Consider the following 17,671-nt stretch of genomic DNA (forward strand, 5'->3'; position numbering starts at 1 on the left):
CGAAAGTGAGCAGTGTGACCCCTAGTAAATAAGCCTTATTCTCTCTAATGTGCAGAGTGCACCAGATTATTGTATAGTGGTGCATAGTCTTCAATAATCTTTTGGTGCACCTTTAAAATACAGCGTGCGACACAATTCTATTGCTGTATCAGGGCCACCACTAGGAATCCCCACATTGATACATAACATTGTATAAACAATTTCCTTTTTCACCAAAACATTTTTAAGCCAAGACAAGCTAGACTATTTTACTACCTATATATAAGTATATAGATAGCCTCTGCACGTGCCCCCTCAGTATATAGATAGCACCTGCGCGTGCCCCATCAGTATATAGCTAGCCCCTGCACGTGCCCCCTCAGTATACAGATAGCAACTGCACGTACCCCCTCAGTATATGGATAGCGCCTGCACGTGCACCCTCAGTATATATATAGCCCCTGCACATGCCCCCTCAGTATATAGATAGCAACTGCACGTGCCCACTCAGTATATAGATAACAACTGCACGTGCCCCCTCAATATATAGATAGCTCCTGCACATGCCCCCTCAGTATATAGATAGCAACTGCACGTGCCCCCTCAATATATAGATAGCTCCTGCACGTGCCCCCTCAGTATATAGATAGCAACTGCACGTGCCCCCTCAGTATATAGATAGCTCCTGCACGTGCTCCCTCAGTATATAGATAGCAACTGTACGTGCCCACTCAGTATATAGATAGCTCCTGCACATGCCCGCTCAGTATATAGATAGCTCCTGCACATGCCCACTCAGTATATAGATAGCAACTGCACGTGCCCCCTCAGTATATAGATAGCTTCTGCACGTGCCCCCTCAGTATATAGATAGCAACTGCAAGTGCGCCCTCAGCATATAGATAGCAACTGCAAGTGCCCCCTTAGCATATAAATAGCCCCTGCACGTGCCCCCTCAGCATATAGATAGCCCCTGTATGTGCCCCCTCAGTATATAGATAGCAACTGCATGTACCCCCTCAGTATACAGATAGCCCATGCACGTGCCCCCTCAGTATATATATAGCCCCTGCACATGCCCCCTCAGTATATAGATAGCAACTGCACGTGCCTCCTCAGTATATAGATAGCAACTGCACGTGCCCCCTCAATATATAGGTAGCTCCTGCACGTGCCCCCTCAGTATATAGATAGCAACTGCACGTGCCCCCTCAATATATAGGTAGCTCCTGCACGTGCCCCCTCAGTATATAGATAGCAACTGTCCACAAAAGAAAGTTCTCAAATCTTAATTCCCTAGTGATCCTAACATGATAAAGATAACTTTTTACCACTTACCTTGCAATTTTTTCGCAGTAGTTTTTGCTGCTTTTGCTCCGATCCCTGCTTCAGGTCAGTGTAAGATTCATATCTGTGGGCGTGGTTTAGAAGAACAGTCACAGGTACCCTCCTGGATGTGACTGGGCAGTCAATGCAAGTCTAGGCTGCTCACCTTGTGTAGCACATAGAGAGATCGCTTGGGCTGGATGTAGTAAGCGGCTGGGCAGGGGCAGTGACTGCAGGTGGTGACTTAAAAAACGCAGCTCCCCAGTGGAAAGGCTTCATCCCCTGGCATATGGCATCAGCGTGGAGTCTTTTGGGTGGTCACAATTCACCTCCTTGGTGTTCCAGCAGTCTGGGCGGCTCAGTTTTTAAGAAGTTCCACACAGGTGCAGGAGCCCTCGAACACCTTGTGCAGTGATCTGAGGCCAGGGGACGAATGGCACTCTTAGATTCTACAGCTGCACCCATTCCCTCTCCTGCGGCTCTCTCCGTTTCTTCTCCCCAAACACCAGGTTAACATAATCACAACCTTAAAAGTGCCCTGGATGAGGTGGCACCTCCCTTAGTCTGAACATTTCGAAACACAGTCGACAGTCATTTTAACACAGACGCCTCAAAGCCGTTTCCTTCGGCAGTGCTCCAGGAGTGCCGAACGTCTGGAGAAAATCGTACACATCTGCAGACTTTCTGCACTTCCAATTCTTGCTTAGAACTTATAACACCGCCCTCCATCCAGCCAAGCAGGTCTATTTCACTAATCTAACATCCTCTCTCTCTAACAATCCTAAAAGGTTCTTTGATAGTCTTCGTTCCTTACTAACACCAAAGGTTAGGCCACCTGTTACAAACCTCGGGGCTGAAGATCTGGCCATCTACTTTACAGGTAATATTGGCTGTATTAAACAGGAAATCAAATCCCAATCACCAACTCCATTAATCCCCTTTCCTCCGCTACTTCATCCTGTTTGCTCTCTTGCTTTGAGCCAGTCCACAGAGGAAGAAGTGTTTAGGCTCATCTCCTCTGCTCGCCCCGCTACCTGCACTAGTGACCCCATCCCCTCACATCTGGTACAGTTTCTCTCCCCAGTGGTCACTTCTTATCACACTAAAATCTTCAACCACTCTCTCTCTTCTGGTGTCTATCCCTCTCCCTTCAAGCATGCTGTTGTCACCCCATTACTAAAGAAAGTTTCCCTTGACCCATCCAGTGCTGTTAACTATTGAACAGTCTCTAATCTCCCTTTCATCTCCGAACGCCTGGTTCGATTAAACCGCTATCTTTCAGCTAACACCCTACAATCTGGTTTCCGCTCTACGCATTCTACTGAAACAGCTTTTTCTAAATTCTTCAATGATCTACTCACTGATAAATCCAAAGGGCACTATTTTCTCCTCGTTCTACTGGATCTCTCTGCAGCGTTTGATACTGTGGATCACCAGCTCCTCCTCAGGATGCGTTGCTCCATTGGCCCGAAGGACACTGCACTCTCTTGGTTTTCTTTCTATCTCTATGACCACACCTTCAGTGTCTTCTTCTCTGGATCTCTCTCTTCTCCTCTTCCTCTAACTCTTTTCCCTCTATCCCGACCCCATTGGACAAACCATCAGCAGATTTGGTTTTCAGTATCATCTCTTGCTGCTGATAACCAGTTATATAAGTCTGCACGCAATAGCACTCCTGCCTTACTGCAGAACACGAGTGACTGTCTCTGACAGAGGCAATGCCGCCACTGCTCTAGCAGGAGCCATAGCGGGTTCTTACGAAGCTTTCACAACTCCATTCAACGTTCCACTCCCTATGTGCACAGTGGCGGTGTGCTGGCGTAGGGCGCAAATACTGGTTACAGATAAGATTTCTTACCTAGGACTCCACTGTGGCTCAATCCATGGCTCCCTCATCTCCTCTCCCTCTGGGGTTGGACAATGTGGGGGCGGCAGGGGTGAAATTCATTGGCCAACTCATATCTACAAATGCTGAAATTCTTATCTTTGCTGAGATACGGGAGAAACATAATCTGCCCACAACAGCTGTCTTTCACTACACACAATTACGCCATGTTTTCAAGGCCCAATTTGGTTCTTTTGGCCTGACAGACAAATTTTTCAAAGCTGTAGAATCTGATGAGCACCCCGGACCTCCCTAAACCACTCACGCTGGTATACGCTCTCCTACAAGAGCAAAGGACTAGACCTTTTGATAAAGCACTGGAAAGTTGGAGGATTGACATCCCTGACCTGTCTGATGATGACTGGTGGGAGGTTGGATTGTCCTATTTTGCATTTGTGGTGAGTGCAAGGGACTTCCTAATCCAATCTAAATTCTTACATCGGGTTTACTTCACCTCAGCAAAACTTTTTCGCATGGGGATAATGCCCAATGATTTGTGTTTCTGCTGTCAGGCTGAAGTTGGATCCTTCTTACACTGTGTTTGGTCCTGCCCTAAGATTCATATCTTTTGGTCAGAAATTCTGGAATTCCTTAAAAAACACTTTGAGTTCCCCCAGCAAATGTCCTCTACAGTATGTCTCTTGGGTATTATGAACAATGTTATCAATGGCTACTACGACAAAATCTTTTTTTTCCAGTTTATGTTATATTATGCCAGGAAAGTGGTAATGATGTCCTGGAAGGATCGGGACCCCCTCCCCCCCCTAAAAGGATGGATCTTGCTCATTAATAGCGCTATTCCCAATTACCACTCGCTATATACCAGCAGGAAATGCCATCAGAAATTTGATCTCATTTGGTCCAGGTGGTGTGCGAATCCATACACTACTATATAAGTCTTCAGGCTAATATCTACCTATATATAAAGAAAGGATGAATATTGGGGTGTGAGAATTTCTGTTTGTCTTGCATCTTTGTTGTTATATGTTACAAACAGCCTGGCTGTCTACAGTATCATGGCCCTCACTACTGTATATTATGTATATCACATTTACCTCTATTGAGAATTTGACTGATTAGTTGACACAATTACATTGCACCTGCTTTTGTCTTAAGGTTGCATTCATACTGCCGATGCCTGCCGTACCGTAGCACGGCGGGCACACGGCGGCGCCGGGGAGAGGAGGGGGTGTTGCTCACCCTCGCCCCTCTCCATAGAGGAACATGGTGCCGTATGCCGAGAACCGATAGGACATATCCTATTTTTTCACACGGTACGGTGCCCCACTTGTGGTGCACCACACCACTCACATATGGCGCCGTGCGTCTATTGCTGTCTATGGGGGACGTATATAGGCCATATATACATCGGCCCTATATACGCCCCCCCCATACGGCAGTGTGAATGCAGCCTAATATAGAGAATAATACGTTGTAGCCGCCTGTCTTGTTATCTTGTTCAAGTTTATTGTTATTCTACAAAAATTTTAAAAAATTAATAAATAAATACTTTAAAAAGAAGAGGGGGAGGCCGAAGGGGGGGTGTGGTACTGTCACGGGTGCTCCCACGATCACTGTCTCGGATCGCGGGTGCACCTGTGCCTCTCCATGTTCCGGTGCCCGGCTGCACTCACCGGCTCCAGCGGCGTCCTCCGCAGCGTCCGCGGCTCAGCATGCACGTCCCCGTCTCCTAGGGCGCGCGCCGGCTTGCTAAGGTTTAAAGGGCCAGTGCGCCAATAAATGGCGCTGGCCTGATTTAAATTCCAGCCTCTTCCTATTGCCCTCGCTGGATCTTCAAGTCTTCCCATGAAGAGAAAGCTCTTCTATGATTCCTGCGTTCCTGTGATTCCTGCATTCCTGTGATTCCTGTGTGCCAGTCCGTTCCTGTGATTCCTGTGTGCCATTCCGTTCCTGTGGTCCTGCGTTCTTGTGTGCCAGTCCGTTCCTGTGGTCCTGCGTTCCTGTGTGCCAGTCTGTCCCTGTGGTCCTGCATTCCTGTGTGCCAGCTTCTGTGATTTCTGACGTGAGTGGTGTCTCCTGTATTGCTATCGTGGCAGCCACTGCGGGCTAGTCACACCTGTGGAACGACCTAGTGGAATCCCGCCGCAGCAAGTCCATCCCGCTTTGCGGCGGGCTCCGGTGAACACTGGGTTTCCACTTAGACTCCGGTCCCAGGCCGGCTAGTACCACCTCCCGCGGTGGTTCAGAGGGTCCACAGACTCCAGGTCCTGACAGTAAGATCCAGCCATGGACCCCGCCAAGGAGCCACGTCAGATACTGGCTGAACTTTTCAGTGTTGTCGCCCGGCAGTCGCAGCAGATCGCTGCCCAAGGAGAACTTTTAGGCCAAGTCACTTCCACTCTACAACTGCTTGACTCCAGGCCTCAGCATCCAGTTCCGGTGACTACTCCTGCAGCAGTTTCTTCAACTACTCCTGTGATTTCGCCTGTCATCCCGGGTTGTTCCCCGGCACCAGAGCCTAGGATGAGTCTCTCTCTCTATGCCTAACAAATATGATGGTGATCCCAAACAGTGCAGAGGATTCATCACCTTGTGCTCACTGCATATTGAACTAATGTCATCTCAGTTGGTCAGCGAACGTTCCAAGGTGGCCTTCATCATCAGCTTCCTCACCGGGAAGGCCCTGGCCTGGGCTACTCCTCTGTGGGACAGAAACGATCCAGTTACGGCCACCCTTACCAACTTCCTGGCAGAGTTCCGGTCCGTGTTTGAGGAGCCAGCATGAGCCTCATCTGCGGAAACAGCATTACTGAACCTACGCCAAGGAGACTCCACCGTGGATGAATACGCTGTCCAGTTCTGCACTTTGGCGTCTTAACTCTGTTGGAACGAGGCGGCCTTATGTGCAACCTTTAAGAAAGGCCTGTCCTCACAGGTTAAGGATGCTTTGGCTGCTTGTGATCTTCCGACTACTCTGAGTGGTCTTATCACCTTGGCCAACCGGATTGATGTGCGGTTCCTGGAAAGAGATGAAGAATTGCGACTCGAGCGATCTCTAGTCCAGCTCCCACGTCTGCCACGGTTGGCTCCGGTTTTCCAGAAGCCATTCCAGCCTCCCGTTACTCAGTCTGCTGGTGAACCAATGCAGGTTGATAGAGCTAGACTTACACCTGGAGAACGATCTGGACGTTTCCAAGAACGCCTTTGTCTATACTGTGCCAGTCCCAAGCACTTCATCGGGACTTGTCCAGTGCGTCCCCAACGTCCAGGAAACGGCAGCACTTAGCGCTTTTGGGAGAGGCATCCCTAAGTGTGAATTCAGCTTCTCCACGTCTGATTATTCCGGTGCTTCTCAGTATTGGCACCGGTGCTCCCGTGCAGGTTTCAGCGTTCCTGGATTCCGGTTTGGCGGGGAACTTTGTGGATGCCGCTCTCGTTTCCCGGCATCACATTCTGGTGGTTCCTCTCAAGTCTCCTCTCGTAATTTCTTCTGTAAGCGGACAGCTTCTTTCCGATCCAGTCCGGTACCGCACGGAACCTATCTGACTTCAGGTTGGAGCCCTACATCAAGAAGATTTGGTCTTCTATGTCTTGCCTCGCTCCACATCAGCTCTTCTTCTGGGTCTTCCCTGGCTCCAGCTACATGCCCCGATTCTCAATTGGAAGACTGGTGAGATTCTACGTTGGAGTCCTGAATGCCAATCCCAATGTATGGTGGCTCCACTTCCGGTCTTATCCTCTTCTGTGTCTTCCAACTCTCTGGAGGGTCTGCCAGCTTGTTACCGGGACTTTTCTGACATTTTTCTAAGAAGCAAGCGGAGACCTTGCCACCACATCGTCCCTATGATTGCCCAGTGGATCTCCTGCCTGGCACTACCCCTCCCAGAGATCGAGTCTATCCACTTTCGGTTCCAGAGACGGCTGCCATGTCTGAATACATCAAGGAGAACCTGCAGAGGGGATTCATACGCAAGTCCTCCTCTCCGGCTGGTGCAGGTTTTTTCTTTGTCACCAAAAAAGACGGCTCCTTACGTCCCTGTATAGAGGGCTGAACAAGATCACAGTTAAAAATCGTTACCCTCTGCCGTTGATTACGGAACTTTTTGATTGCCTACGCGGTTCCAGGGTGTTCTCCAAGCTGGATCTTCGGGGTGCATACAATCTCATCCGGATCTGCAAAGGTGACGAGTGGAAGACAGCGTTTAATACCTGTGACGGGTATTTTGAATACTTAGTAATGCCCTTCGGACTGTGTAACGCCCCTGCCGTTTTTCAAGAATTTGTGTACGACATTTTCCGAGATCTTCTCTATACGTGTGTCGTGGTCTACCTGGATGACATTTTGGTATACTCTCCAGACCTTGAATCCCATCAGAGACACGTACATCAAGTTCTTGGTCGACTTTGTGCCAACCATCTGTACGCCAAACTGGAGAAATGCTAGTTTCACCAGCACAGACTTCCATTCTTGGGTTACATAATTTCCGATAGAGGCCTTCAGATGGATCCCGCAAAACTGTCTGCTGTTCTTCAATGGAACAGAGGGTCTCCGAGCCATACAGAGATTCCTCGGGTTTGCAAATTATTATCGACAGTTCATTCCCCACTTCTCCACTGTCGTGGCTCCCATCGTGGCACTCACTAAGAAGGGTGCCAATCCACGTGCCTGGTCTCCTACTATTGAAGAGGCCTTCTCCAAGTTGAAGTCCGCATTTGCCTCGGCACCAGTCCTCTCTAGGCCTGATACCAACAAAGCAAATATAAAATTAACCTCCGCCTCTACGTTCTCCTGTTATCGCTACAGATGATAGAATAAAATAAGCATACCGCACTGCAGTGTCTTTTTCCAATAGGGGAGTCCCAGTACTCACAAGTCTGAATGTTGTCCTATCAGGTCAGTAACTCGAGACCCGCACAGAAACAGAGAGGTATGTACGTCTTCCCTTGGTATTTTCAATTCAACGCAAGCTGTCTTCCCAGCGTCTCCAAGGTAAACGGTAGTTCCTGTGCTGCTGCAAATTCCTCCCACCGGGGAACTCCGTCTCTTTCACAGTCGTTCCACCTGCCCTGTTCTCCCTTGCGTTCGTTACTCAAATGATAAAAGGACACACGATGGTGCAGCATGTTCACAGTTATTAAAAAGATTTTTAATAAAAAAATACTCACAAACGTTGAAATATAAAAAGTACAACTACACGCTCGGTAATGCATGCCCGACTCCGAGTTTCGCCTAAGATGGCTTCTTCCGTAGGAGCTGGAGCAGTGCTCTCCCAGAAAGGGCCTAAGGGCTGAACTTCTACATGTGCCTTCTTTTCCAAGACCTTTTCCCCAGCTGAAAGAAATTATTGGATAGGAGACAGGGAGCTGTTAGCCATCAAGCTTGCGCTAGAAGAATGGCGCTATCTTCTGGAAGGTTCTCTCCATCCTGTGAGTGTGTACACTGATCACAAAAACTTGTTATACCTCCACACAGCCCAGCGCCTGAATCCCAGGCAAGCCCGGTGGTCTTTTTTCTTTTCCCGTTTCGACCTGCTGATCCATTTTCGTCCCGCTGACAAGAACGTCAAAGCTGATGTTGTCGGAGAAGAACCAGCTCCTCGACACATAATCTCTCCAGACCAGCTTGTTCTTGCAGCTCCAATGGATGTTCGGAAGCTAGCTCCCGGCGAGACATATGTCAGACCTGCTCTCCGGAGGATTTTATCTTGGGGACATTCTTCTTGTGTGGCTGGGCACCCTGGGGTGCAATGCACTGTGGCCATTATCTCCCGCTACTACTGGTGGCCAGACTGGCCCATTTCCTCAGGCAGTACTGTTATCTGGGTAGTGACTGACCAGTTTTCTAAGATGTCCCATTTTGTTCCCCTTCCAGGTCTTCCGTCTTCTCCACAGCTTGCCAGTTTATTTTTCAAACACATTTTCCGGTTGCATGGCTTTCCGCTACACATCGTGTCCGATCGAGGAGTGCAGTTTGTATCAAAATTCTGGCTTTCCTTATGTAATCAACTGCAAGTCAACCTTGATTTTTCCTCTGCCTACCATCCGCGGTCTAATGGTCAAGTGGAAAGGGTGAACCAGACTTTGGGCTGTTACCTCCGTCACTTCGTTTCAAATGAGAAAGCGGTTCTTTCTTGTAGATTGGAAGGGGTTCGGGCCCGAGGAGAGATCTTCGGAGCCCTAAAGAACATTTTGGATTGGACTCTCCAGAGGTTTCTTGGGACCAAGAAGAAGAGGGGGAGGCCGAAGGGGGGGGGTATTGTCACGGGTGCTCCCGCGATCCCTGTCTCGGATTGCGGGTGCACCCGTGCCTCTCCATGTTCCGGTGCCCGGCTGCACTCACCGCTCCCGGCTTCCTCCACAGCTTCTGCGGCTCGGCGCGTGCGTCCCCGTCTCCTAGGGCGCGCGCGCGTCGGCTTGTGGTCCTGCGTTCCTGTGTGCCAGTCCGTCCCTGTGGTCCTGCGTTCTTGTGTGCCAGCTCCTGCAATTTCTGACGTGAGTGGTGTCTCCTGTATTACTATCTTGGCAGCCACCGCGGGCTAGTCACACCTGTGGAACGACCTGGTGGAATCCCGCCGCAGCAAGTGCATCCCGCTTTGCGGCGAGCTCTGGTGAACACCGGGTTTCCACTTACACTCCGGTCCCAGGTCAGCTAGTACCACCTCCTGCGGTGGTCCAGAGGGTCCACAGACTCCCGGTCCTGACAAACAGAATAGACCGGATATACAAAAGAAGGAATGGAACTAGTGGTATTTCCTCAAAAAATCTTAATTCTAATCAGACTAAAGAGTTAGGGGAATAGGGGACTGTATTTTTGGTCCTAATTTAGGACTTAATTTGTTTTAGTCTTGAACTGTATGTACAAAACTTTTTCAGAAGCATAAAAGGTTTTCTGATAAAAGAAACTTCTACTATTGGTAGAAGTGCTGCAATACAGTTAAAATATATAAATCTTTAGAAAAAGTGTAATTTTACCCCTACTGTGTCCTCTTCCGTAATTGATGCCTTTATCCAGGCTATTCAGATAGATCTTAAGTCACTAAAAGCAAAATCAAAGAAAAAGACTATAACTAATCCTAACTTAACAAGGGAAGAATGGTGCACATTGAAAGAGTTGGCCAGTGACGGCAGCATCACCATTAAGTCAGCTGACAAAGGTGGTGCTGTCGTCGTTATGGACACAACTGCTTATGAGGAGGAAACGTTGTCTCAGTTGTATGATAGTTGTGTATACAGAAAATTCAGTGATGATTTAAAATTGCTAGGGGGGTGAAAACCACTGTAGAGGAGCCACTCTTGGGTGGTCTGATAGATAAAGCAACAGCCAGGTTCAACTTTGAGTAATATCTCAATTTTCCTAGATAGACTACTATGGCCTTATAATTTGAATTCCTGTTCCTATATTAGGGACACTTTGGATTTTTTTTAATCAAATTGCAAGAAGTTTGTTTACCACCCACTGGAGAAACCTTGATGGGACTGTTTGATGTTGTAAGACTATACACTTCAATTGACCATGAACAGGGCCTAGCAGCGGTGAAAAGGAAGTTGGAATCCTCTAATTTAACCCTTGAGGTACACACTCTGATACTCACATTACTGGAATTGGTACTGGAAATGGAATTATTTTTTCAAAGATTCTTTTTTTATTCAGTTACATGGTACCACAAACATAGCACCAACTTATGGCAATATATTCATGGATAGAATGGAGGAGGAGTCAATCTATGTATCCCACCACTTCACTAATGTTTTGAGGTGGTGGAGGTACATAGATGATATCTTCCTCCTATGGCATGGTCCACAAGATGAGTTCCATGAGGAACTGAACTCTTTTGATCATGTTGTTAAATTGACTCTGACAATGTCAATTGAGCTCATTCAGACGACCATTCATGGGGATGGCAATGGCGGAACGGTGAAACACGTGTGGCACTGATCCGCGCCACACACCGCAAAAACATAGAGCATGTTCTTTCTTTCTGAGAGTGTGCGGTCGTGCGCCGCTGTTTCCTATGGAGCGAGGAGGGGTCACCACTTCCTCACCTTTAGGGTGATGCCACACGTGGCGGTTTTAACGCGTTTTTGTCCAGTTTTTAAGTAGTCAGTCAAAAACAGCATGCGTTACAAAATGCATACTTTTTTGAAAAACGCATGCGTTTTTTGAAAACGCACCAGTTTTTGATAGGTTTGAATTATCTTAATTCACACTGTAAAAAACACATGCATATTCAAAAAACGCATGCGCTTTTGGACGGACTGCTTAAAAACGGGCCAAAAACACATTCAAAATGCCACGTGTGGCATCACCCTTAGACCGGCGGTCTGTTTTTAAGCAGTCCGTTAATAAAAAAAAAAGGATGCATTTTTTGAAAACGCATCAGTTCTTGACCGGTTTTACCAATTATCTTAATCAAAACGGGTCAAAAACGGATGCTTTTTTCAAAAACCGCATGCACTTTTTAACGGACTGCTTAAAAAATGGGCCAAAGACGGATTCAAAACCTGTGTGCCGCCTGTATTAGTTTTCTCTGAGCGAATTCCCACGTGGCGTTTTTTTATTGTACGTTTAAAAACGCAACAAAAATGCCACATGGAAATCTGCGCTGGGCGGTAAACTACATTTATTGGCTTCTAATCATTGTAAGCTGTGAAATCCAGGCTACAATAATGATGCAGTAAGGATGTCTTTTCTCTACTCCATGTTGCTGTTGCACATAACAAGCTGCCAGCCAGTCACGCAAGTGAGCGGGAAACTCAAGATCTGAGTAGGCCACTCATCAGTGACACAGTCTGACAGCGGAAGCTTCGGGCGGGAAGGAAGCCTGGCAAGGATGATTGACAACGCTGTCTCTGCTTTAATTGGCTGATTATCAGAGAGTGGGCGGTACTTGCAGGAATGCGTGCAATAGTAACACAGAGGGCGGGTTGGAATTTCGAGCGCCAAAGTTGGAGCTTTAAATTGCGCTATAGGGTAATAGTAACTTTAGTAGATTGTGTGGCGGCAAAGCGGAGACTAGCAACATCATGGTGCGGACCAAGGCAGACAGCGCGGGCTCGTCTACCGGCAGCTACAGGAAAGGTGAGGCGGCTTATGGCGCAGTGTAAGACTGCTATACTATCATTAATGTGTATATCGTCCGAGGCACAGCGCGTAGAGGAGCCATCATAGACTTTCGTGATCTCTGTGCCTTGTAATAAGCTGCGCTATTTTTATTAAAGCATCACAGCTCTTCGTGGCTCTTGATGGTTAAGTAATTCAGAGCTTGGATGAACTTTATTACCAAGCCAGAGCGCGAAGGAAGGGGTTAAACTGTTTTGGCGCCAAGGGGAGGAGCGCGCCAAAAACTGTCAGAGACCTCTCTGTCCTAATGATCATCTCAGTGCGAGGGAATGGTGTGCGATCTCTAAGGCAGCTGACAGTGTTACCAACACTTTACACACGAGTGGCCGCTGTTCTGACTTCAAATGAAATACTTGTTTCATGATTGTAGTGACATCTGGTGTGCTCCTGTCCTTACTACTTCCACAATGTTTTATGGATATTAACTATTTGTGTTGGGGCCGCACAGTTGTACTTCCCTTGGTTTGATGAGGGTTGGACCTATCATCGGTGTATCCTGCCCATAGCAGCAGTAAAATCATAAATGATTGCAGTGTCTGTTCTTTTGAAGAAATTGTGAATTTTCACTTGCTAGTTCTGTTTAAACCTGGCAGCTGATACACACTAGATACTTTAAGCAGCTGAGTATTCTTCATGTATCTGGCGTGACAAGGTGGTTGGCCGCAATAGTGTGCTGGAGCTGCATTCTTATGTATGCCTGGCTACACCTTGAGGGGCATCTATTGTTTTACTGGAGAGTGAGTAGTGACCCCCTCCCTTCTCCGTACATATGCACAGCCTACCACCATTCACATGGGGAAAGATGAGACATGCCCTATCTTTTTCCAGTGTACACTGCCACACTAGTGCGGCACCGTATCCCTGCTTGTGGCAATACATACACCCCCAAACTTTCCTGTGAAGCTGGCATGAGGGTACATTCATACAGCTTTATGCCTGCCTGGCTGCAGGCACAGGGAAAGATGGAGCATGCTCTCTTTTCCCTGTGTACGGTGTGGATTGTGTACGGTCTGAATGCGGCCTAAGGGTGATGCCACTTATGGCGTCTTTGATCCGTTTTCAGTCCCTTTTTGGCCATTTACCATGCGTTTGGCAGCTTACAACCTGTTCATCTATTAAGTTAATTGGGGAGAACAGACTAAAGACCAAAAAAAAATGCCATGTGTGGCATCACCCTTAGTCTGTAAAGCAGTTACTTGTGTTTTTGTTTTGTTTTTTTTAATTTTTAAATATTTTATATTGATTGTTTTATATTTCAGCTGTTGCTGCCAGAGCACCAAGGAAATCACTGGGCGCGTCATCTAGTTCTTCAAATCATGTTACTTCTCCTACAGGGAAGAAATGTAAGTTTTGATGTAGACATGCATGTCTTTGTGAACTTGATAATTTGTGACTTTATGCTTCAAATGTCTTAAATTGAAGCTTGTGAATTTCTATGAGGCTTAAGGTTCATTCATACAGCCCTATGCACACCCGCTTGCTGCTGCGAGCCGGAGAGGAGGTACTCCTCCATAGGGGGTATAAAACCGCCGCAGACAGGGGAGAACATAGAGCATGCTCTCTTTTCCCTGTGTTTGCCGCGGATCTGTGCCACATGTACATTCCCTCTCCCTCCAGAAGGCCATGTGACTGAGGCCTTACTATGAATATTTGTTTATTTTAGCTTAACCCTTTCAAGAAAAATGTTTATGCATTGTCTGTATTTAACTAATGGCTCTTTAAAAGGGGTTTTATTAAGAGTACAATAGAAGGAAATCTAAATAAAGATTAAACAAAAGGAGAAAAGTGACTAGTGACTAAACAACCTTGTAACTATCATGTAATTGAGTATTTGCATTCTACACTAATGGCTCCCCCGGGCAGATCTCAGAATCTTTGTCCTCCAGTTTTGATGGCTTTGGTGTAATGGTGCTGTCCATTATCAGATGTAATATTTTTTTAGGAGCACTTTAGTTAGTTGTGGCTTATTTCTCCTTCTGTTCATATTCAAACAGCGCTTGTGTTCATGGCATTGTCCATATGCATGAGTCCAACCTGCAAAAGATGGGGCAGGTTCAATTCCTGCTTAAGTTTGTGGCTCAGGCAATTTTTTTTATTTTTCATCAAAATGTGAGCGGAACTCAACTTGCTGTTGATAATTATGGATATTGTGTGCAGGAAGCCTTAAACTATAAGTGTTGGAAATATCTTATTGAGCCTGATTGTCTGTAAACTGAAGGTGACTGCTACTGGCTTATGTTTTGACTTTTGGGTCTGTAGAACAACCTTATTTTGCTTTTTTGACTTATTCTATTCCTTCTTTTTTTTTTTTTTTTCTGCTATTTTACATACAAAGCTGAAGGCAAATATGCAGGGGGCAATCCTGTATGTGTGCGACCTACACCAAAATGGCAGAAGGGTATCGGGGAGTTCTTTGGATCCCCATCTACAAGCCATCCTGAAAAAGAGAACCATGTGCCATCTGACGATGAGGAAGCTGGTGGAAGTGGTGTTGGGAAGGCACCAAGAAAGTAAGTTGCTAATAGCAATAGAAGTCCTTTCCATCTGCATAAATGTGACAAAACGCTGCCCCGTCCCCTTTTCAAAATGGCATGGCTGTATTGGTGCTGCTGTTTAGAGGGGATGCAGTTATTCCTTACATCATAGTGATATGATCAAAGGAAGCTCATGACCAGTCCTTTGAACGGTCTGTAACCATGCGCTGATCACACTGAAACAGCCTTAAAGGGCACCTATCACCCCAATTCTACCTATAAAGGTAGAAGAGGTGGTAGGTGGATGAATGGGACGTGAGGATAGCCCTTTTTGGGCTAATCCTCACGTCCCGGCTATCTTTTAGAAAAGTTTATTGCAGGCATAATCAAATTTATTTATGCAGCTACTGGGGTGTAGAGTTGCCGGACATGAGGCTACTCCATGCTCCAGTAGCCATGTTACTCTGCCTACCATTTAATCTTCGTCCTAGTCCCCTGCGTTCTGCGCATGCGCATAACTCAGGCCTTCGGCTGCGCGGCTCTGGGGCCGGAGCTCATGCGCATAAGGCAGCAGATGCTGGGGGACTCGGACGGGGGCACACAGCTACAAGGAGCTGCGTGCCGAAGATTAAATGGTAGGTGGAGTAACGTGTCTACTGGGGGCGTGGAGTAGCCGCGACTAGTAGCCTCATGTCCGGCTACTCCACGCCCCAGTAGCTGCATAAATAAATTTGCAAATACCCTGCAATAAACTTTTCTAGAAGATAGCCGGAATGTGAGGATTAGCCCAAAAAGGGCACATCCCATTCATCCACCTACCACCCCTTCTACCGTTTAGAAGTAGAATCGGGGTGGTAGGTTCCCTTTAAATAAATGTTCATTAACTTGGTAGCATTCTAAAACCTGGATCTCTAAAAAAAAAAATTATTTTAATTTCATTACAGATCTCGCCCTTTGCCTGAAGATGGCTCGGATGAAGACTGAAACTTGAAATTTCATTTATGTAAATTTGTAAATAAAACTGCTTCTTTTGTACAGATTTAAGTGCCCTTGTGCTTAAAAGTCTTATGTCATTCTATAAGTGTAGTCTTTTAGTTAATAAAACTTCTTATTTAGTTAACTCTTAAAATGGTTTTGAGGACCCTTTACTTATATTAAATTGAAACTTTGCTGGAATATACACTCTGATCCCAAATATACATCTAAGCCATTGCATGTATTAAACCAATTATAATTTTTTTCTTTAATTGCATTTCTCAAGTTGTTCTGAATGAACCCGTTCTCCTTCACTGGGTTTATGCTGCATTTGCTTTTTGTGGCTATTTGTATAAAGCTATAACAAGAAATGGATCCCACAAATACTGTAATCCTACAGTAAGACTTGGTGCAGGGGCTCGTTGCATGCAACAAAGGCAATGTGATCCCATGTTGGAGTAGTTCTTATCCAGGGAGACTGGTTTGGCTAAACCTGTTCCGTACACTGTACTAAGGAGACCTGTCTAAATAGTGCTGTCTACAGTTGAGTTTGTTCCTTCTGGAATAAATATATTGGTTTAGCTTAATCCCTCACATTATTACACTTATAGGCTGTACTTGGTGTTAAGGGGCTGCATTTAAAGGTACTAAAAGGAGGCATTGTTTCCAATACGTCCCCCATGACGGCCCACTTGGAGGATGCCCCTTGACCTCTGTAGGGACAGGAAGCAGAGAGGTTAAAAGCCTTCCGCCAGTGTCTTCCTGTCCCTACAGGGGATAGGTCAGAGAGGCTCCTCTCCTCCTAAGGGGGGGGGGGGGGCGCATGTTCCTTTCTAGGAGAAAAAACTCACCGGGGTTACGCCGGCCTATTGCAGGTCGTAGTTCCCCTCCGGATCGGGTCCGCGGCCGGGTTCTTCCCTCCCTGGTTCCCCGATGGTCCGGACAGCGGTCGTCTCCAGCAGCCGAATGAGGCCTACGCGAGGCCGCGCGGATGACTCCGTTCCCAGGAGTTCCTTGCGGCCGATGACTACTTCCGGAAGTGACGTCAGCCGCGCCTCGGAGCGCCAGAACGGGCGCAGCAGAGCCACCAGCTAGGGGGATGGGCTCCCCGTTAAGGTATATAATTCAGCTCTAACAGAGGAACGGTGTCTGGTGTTTAGGAGCATATACCGTTCGGTGGCCTGGCCGTCCCAGACATCTCTAACATGGCTGATGAGGCAGACTTGGGCCTACTCCACCCTCCTGGTTACGTAAGTGGTGCTGTATGGCATGTTCTAGTAGTATATCACATTAGAACTCCAAGTTAGTTATTCCTTACCTTTCTCCCTTAGGACAAGGATCAAGGGACTAAGGGGAAAGGTAAAGAGGACAGACCAGAAAAGTCTGAGAAAGCTAGCAAAGAGCAGAAGCACTGCTAAGAAATGCAATATGTGTTTTCGTACTATGCCTGAGGCGTACCAAAAGCCCATTTGTAAAAACTGTATAGAAGAGTTTATGCGAGAGGAAAAAACATCATTTATGGATGAACTTAAATCCTTTATTGAGGAGAAAGTGGTGGCTTCGGCAACACAGAAGGAACCCCCTCCAAAAAAACCAAGATTAGCGGACATCTCCTCCTCTGAGGAGGAAAATTATGATTCAGAAGTCCCTTCCTGTTCCATGGTGGACACAGAAGAAATCGATTCCCAGGATGTAGGTCAAAAGACTGACCCACGTCACCTTTTTCAATTGGATGAGTTAGATAATCTACTGAAGGCCATACGCGAAACTCTAGACATTGAGGAAGAAGTCCCCTGCACATCTAGAGAGGACGAATTGTTTGGAGGACTGAGGGCCAAAAAACAACGCGTCTTCCCAGTTAACGATACCCTTTTGGGGTTAATTACAGAAGAATGGAAGGACCCAGAGAAGATCACAACCTCCAAGGGGTTTAGACGTCGTCTTGTCTTT

General features: G+C 46.9%; 1 protein-coding gene across 2 annotated transcripts; it reads left to right on the forward strand.

Annotated features, from left to right (window-relative positions):
- The first annotated feature begins 12,070 nt into the window (after positions 1-12,070).
- PCLAF (PCNA clamp associated factor) lies at positions 12,071-15,993 on the forward strand. 2 transcript variants are annotated; one of them, XM_072147933.1, is made up of 4 exons: positions 12,071-12,230; positions 13,532-13,615; positions 14,608-14,782; positions 15,691-15,993. In XM_072147933.1, exons 1-4 carry the CDS (start codon positions 12,176-12,178, stop codon positions 15,728-15,730), a joined length of 354 nt encoding a protein of 117 aa, XP_072004034.1. In that variant the 5' UTR covers positions 12,071-12,175; the 3' UTR covers positions 15,731-15,993. The 2 variants fall into 2 exon arrangements, with proteins under 2 accessions (XP_072004034.1, XP_072004035.1); XM_072147934.1 differs by lacking the exon at positions 12,071-12,230 and adding an exon at positions 12,537-12,651.
- Positions 15,994-17,671: the final 1,678 nt, after the last annotated feature.

Source organism: Engystomops pustulosus, chromosome 4 (genome assembly GCF_040894005.1).
Source record: "Engystomops pustulosus chromosome 4, aEngPut4.maternal, whole genome shotgun sequence".
In the NCBI taxonomy this organism is placed as follows: Eukaryota; Metazoa; Chordata; class Amphibia; order Anura; family Leptodactylidae; genus Engystomops; species Engystomops pustulosus.